Below are 5,184 nucleotides of genomic sequence, written 5' to 3' on the forward strand. Positions count from 1 at the left end.
TCAGTCGACATAATTTTATTTTAGCATACTGGAACTTCACCGTACAAACAGTAACACCGCAATAAAACTGGTTTTATTTACTCAACAACTCGCGAAGGGTTTGTTGTGTTTTAAATGCGTATCCAAAATTCTGACTATGAAGCGTGTTTATTAACGAAATAGACGGAAGAACTGTACTACAAAACCGGAACGTGTTATACAGAAATCGTAATAATGAATGAAATAAGCTTGGCATTGGAAAAAAAAGGACAGCATTCATGATACTCCTGCCATTAAATACCCCTGAGAAAAAATACAAATTACACTAACAATGCGATCACAGCAAATAGACTGCCAATGACATGCTTTTAATCATCGCACTATACGAAGTATATTTACTGCCTTGAATCACTTTAAAGCAGCCCCGATGTATACTTGTGTGGGAGGATCAAATTGTGACACCGCCCCTAATTTTCTAGGCCAATCACTGTCGAGATCAACCTTTGCAGAGGGTTTATAAAATCGGGTTAGCTACCAGTAGATTTTGTCTTCTCAGGCAACTTGGAAATAAAGCGAAGGTGGAACGTTATTTCTTATATTTGTTGGTGACAATAAAACAGATGCAGTTAAAGACAGATAGTGCTTGCAAAACTGCAATTCGTAATTCAGTCTTTGCTCCAAAAACATCTGCTAAAGAAGTATTTTTAAGTGAAGGGGAAAGTTTTGAAACTTTTTGATACCTTCTGCATTAATCTGCAGCCAACTTTTTTGCACCGAGACAGACTACTTTGATACTCTTGCACAATCGAGGATTTTGTTTAACCCGCAACGGGCTGCAAATTTGTTTCTCTGTGTTTTTTTTTTAAAGCTGTAGTTGTTTATACACGTTTTCTCGTATGAATCTACTCGACCCATTTCTGAAAATGACAGACGAGCATGATAAATGTCTTTCTGATGCCCCTAGTCCGAGCATGTCTGAGGATTCCGCGGGGTCTCCTTGCCCGTCAGGATCTGGATCCGACACCGAGAACACCAGACCCTCCGAAAACCATGCAGTGGGCTCCAACGGGGCGCTCAGCGACTTCAAAAAAGACGAGGAAGACAAATTCCCGGTTTGCATCCGCGACGCCGTTTCCCAGGTGCTGAAAGGCTACGACTGGACCCTGGTGCCCATGCCCGTGCGAGTGAACGGATCCAGCAAGAACAAGCCGCATGTGAAGAGACCGATGAACGCCTTCATGGTTTGGGCGCAGGCTGCGCGCAGGAAGCTGGCGGACCAGTACCCTCACCTGCACAACGCGGAACTCAGCAAAACTCTGGGCAAACTCTGGAGGTAGGTTTTCCTACCACCAATACTGCTGTTTATATGCAATCGGCGACGCGTCGCTGAGGCAGCGATAAACTGAACGAACTGAAAATTGTGAGCGACTGTCGGAGCGTGTCTAAGCGCAATTTGCTCTTATTATATATGAAGGGCGTGTTGAAAAGATGTAAAATAATATGAATAATCAATCGACCACTGACAAACTGTAGGTGTTCGTTTAACTCTCTGTTGTTTAGTAAACAATTTTATTTTTTATTTAACATCAGAACTAGTAATATTTATATTATTTCACCTTATGAAACTTTTACTTCTAGTTGCTTAGAAGGCAACTGTGCTCAGTATTATTAGCATTTAACTTTTATTGCCATAATTTACGTAGCCATAATTATATGCAACTGTCTACAGATTGCTGAACGAAGGCGAGAAGCGTCCATTCGTGGAGGAGGCTGAACGTCTCCGAGTGCAGCATAAAAAAGATCACCCCGATTACAAATACCAGCCGAGGCGCAGAAAGTCGGTGAAGAATGGGCAGAGCGAAGCGGAGGACGGCGAGCAGACGCACATCTCCCCCAATGCCATCTTCAAGGCACTGCAGCAAGCCGACTCCCCGGCGTCCAGTATGGGCGACGAGCACTCCTCTGGCGAGCACTCCGGTAAGCAATACCTGCACAATCCGGGACGCTTTTCACTTTGATACAGTTGGTATTGCTTGCAGAAGTTTCGCTTCCTGGTCTTATGGAATCGATACCATACGAAACATTTTATATCAGTCTACGCTAGCAATGGTAATTAAACGCCTTCCTTTGAAAAAAGTTTCACTAAGTAGATTTCTCAAGTTTGTTTCTTAAGCAATTTAGAATCTTGCGCTTATAATACCAAATAGGCATTTGTAAATCATTACAAATTGTATAGGCTGTAATGTGAATATTCCGTATGCCTTTATTGTGCACCTTATCTGCTTATGAAAACGTTCAGTGTGTATATTACATAATCTCGCCTTTTCTGCTGAAGGTATAATTCGTATCTTATCTTAACAACATTCTAATTCCGAAAAAATATTTTCATGGTCCTATCAGTTATGCAAAGTGTGCACCGTACTTGACTCACTATTTTGAATTTTATTCTGCACAGGCCAGTCCCAGGGCCCCCCCACGCCTCCTACTACCCCCAAGACCGACATTCCGCTGGGCAAGTCAGACCTGAAACGCGAAGGGCGGCCCCTACAGGAGGGCACAGGCAGGCAGCTCAACATCGATTTCCGCGATGTGGATATCGGGGAGCTTGACGTCATTGACGCTATCGACGTCAACGAGTTTGACCAATACTTGCCACCCCACGGCCACACGGGTATGCCCATGGGTGGCACAGGAAGCGGGCAGGGTGGTCCCGTTTCTTACACGGGCAGTTATGGCATCAGCAGCGCCCAGGTGTCACAGACGGCGGCCGGCGGTGGTGGGCACGGCTGGATGTCCAAGCAGCAGCAGCCACAGCAGCCAGCTGCTGCACAGCACTCGCTAACTACCCTTGGTGGAGAGCAGGGGCAAACCCAGCAAAGGGCCCCGCACATCAAGACGGAGCAGCTGAGCCCCAGCCACTATACCGAGCAGCAGGGTTCTCCGCAGCCCGTCAGTTACGGCTCCTTCAGCCTGCAGCACTACAGCACCGCCTCCTACTCTGCTGGTGCCCGCACGCAATACGACTACTCCGACCACCAGGGCGGCGCCAACTCCTACTACAGTCACGCGGGTGGCCAGGGCTCTGGCATCTACTCTACCTTCAGCTACATGAGCCCTACCCAGAGACCGATGTACACTCCCATCGCTGACACTACAGGGGTGCCCTCAGTTCCCCAGACCCACAGTCCACAGCACTGGGATCAGCCAGTGTACACACAGCTCTCCAGGCCTTAAGGGTACCAGAGACTGGATGGCAGCCCAGCCTTGGCCAGAGACTCAAACTCCCAGCATGCCCTGCATTCCAAACATGTCATTACCAGCAGAAAGAGATTAAGGAGCTGGAATTTAAGTACAGAAAGTATATCAGAATGGCTAACGTGGTGCCTTCTTATGCTTGGAGTTGTGATTATATTGTTAGATATAATTAAGAAAATGGGAAAAGGTCCTCTGTGAGGACTGATTGAATATAAATATTTTAGTATGTACTGTGTATGTTATGACCTTTGTGATCAGTCTTTTTTTGGGGGGATTGTATGTATTTGTAGAAAGAAGTGAGCTTTTATTTTTTTCTTCAATCAGTTGTAAGCGAAGCTCTATACAGCCTTATTTCTTTCAAGAATATTTTCATATGAACAGTAAATATTTCACTGCTTTCTCGTGACGTATTTTGACCGCAGACCCGCTCGCCAAACGTTTTTCGAAATGCCAGCTGTTGGAATGTTGTGTTCGGTGGCGATTCAACCCCCCCTCTCCTTTAATGACAGTCAAAGAAGAGACTGACATTTAAAAAAAAAAAAAATAATGATTTTAAGATTTTTGTATGATTTTCGGAAGATCTTTGGGACCCTGTTCCAAGAAGTTCCGAGCAATTGTGCACCCAGGGGCCTTAGCGAATAATGGCAGAGCTTTCGTTCGAGTGCGAGTGAGGGGACCATGTGGCAATCGCCACCGTCAGTGCCTGGGGAGGGGCATGGCCGTCGACCCACCTGCACCATGCAGTTCTCCCCCCCATTTTCCGATTGGCCTCAGGAAGGGACCTTTGACCCAAGCGTCCCCAGTGCATCTCAGCCAATAGCGTAATCCTATCTGTCTCTCACACTCTTAACTTTGTAATTTATTTATTAGTATTAATTTTATTTGAAAGTAACTATTTAGTCCTTAATTGAGTCGTGTACAACTAATTAAACTGAGAAAAGTTACCTTTGAAATATAAAGCCAACTATAAAAAGGTCTTTAGCCTAAGGCGCAGTCATATGAGTATGGTACGGATTACAACCATCGTGTTATTTATCATTGTACATTTTTCGTTTCAGATGTGTTCTTTTCATTACCTAGTTGTATGCAGATTACCTTTAGTGATAACTTGATTTGAAAATACTGGAAGTTTCTCTCATTCTAACAAACATGCTAATGTTCATCTGAAGCTTTGGCTGCATTGTAAAGAGTTTTTTCTTTATGAAATTACCAACATACTTTTATTTTAAAAAGTTTATCTCATTCCGTTTCACATATCTTAGTTCTGAGGTTGGCAACTGAACAAATCTTTTGTTTTCTTAGTTCAAACATGTTATTGTCTTTACAGAAGCTTATCTTTTGTATTCTATTGTTTGCAATAAAATTAAAATGTGTTTAAAATAAACCACCTTCTCTTTTCAGTTATTGACTTTTCCCCAGAGAAACTGACAAACTGAATGGCGGTTTCTACTTAAATTACCCAGATCCAATTTTGAACAGTCGGTGTGCACTTTCTAATAACCAGTCTGGTTTTGAATTCTTTATATGTTAAGCACCTGAACTTCAGCCTAGCTTTTGAGAACTCCGATTCTAAGGGGCATCACTAACTAGAGCTGCACGGGGGATTTCCAGCATCTCATACTTCGATATTTAATTCTTCGAAAGCATATCAGAGACTATGGACTGTTAAATAAAGAACATCTTTATTAGAATGTGATGTTTCTGAAGCCAAACTCAGTGACTCCCAGCAGTCCGCATCCTTGCTCTCTCCCAGCGCACCTGTACTATGATTTTGGTGTTTCATGATTGGCCGGGAGCTGGGAGGGAACAAAAATGTGGACTGTCTCGGTGTCCCCATGGACTGGGCTGAGAAGCATTGATTGAAGGAAAGCTTGAGAGAGGAAAAGTAATTGTTTTCATGTAAAACGGGCAATTTTAAAATACATGACTGGCAAGAGGCTACTGTCGATG

General features: G+C 43.9%; 1 protein-coding gene across 1 annotated transcript; it reads left to right on the top strand.

Moving 5' to 3' along the window:
* Positions 1-506: 506 nt before the first annotated feature.
* On the top strand, positions 507-4,618 carry LOC111836904 (transcription factor Sox-9-B-like). Its single transcript, XM_023798584.2, has 3 exons — positions 507-1,312; positions 1,709-1,956; positions 2,435-4,618. Exons 1-3 carry the CDS (start codon positions 876-878, stop codon positions 3,211-3,213), a joined length of 1,464 nt encoding a protein of 487 aa, XP_023654352.1. The 5' UTR covers positions 507-875; the 3' UTR covers positions 3,214-4,618.
* The last annotated feature ends 566 nt before the right edge of the window (positions 4,619-5,184 follow it).

Source organism: Paramormyrops kingsleyae, chromosome 22 (assembly GCF_048594095.1).
Source record: "Paramormyrops kingsleyae isolate MSU_618 chromosome 22, PKINGS_0.4, whole genome shotgun sequence".
Lineage (NCBI taxonomy): Eukaryota > Metazoa > Chordata > Actinopteri > Osteoglossiformes > Mormyridae > Paramormyrops > Paramormyrops kingsleyae.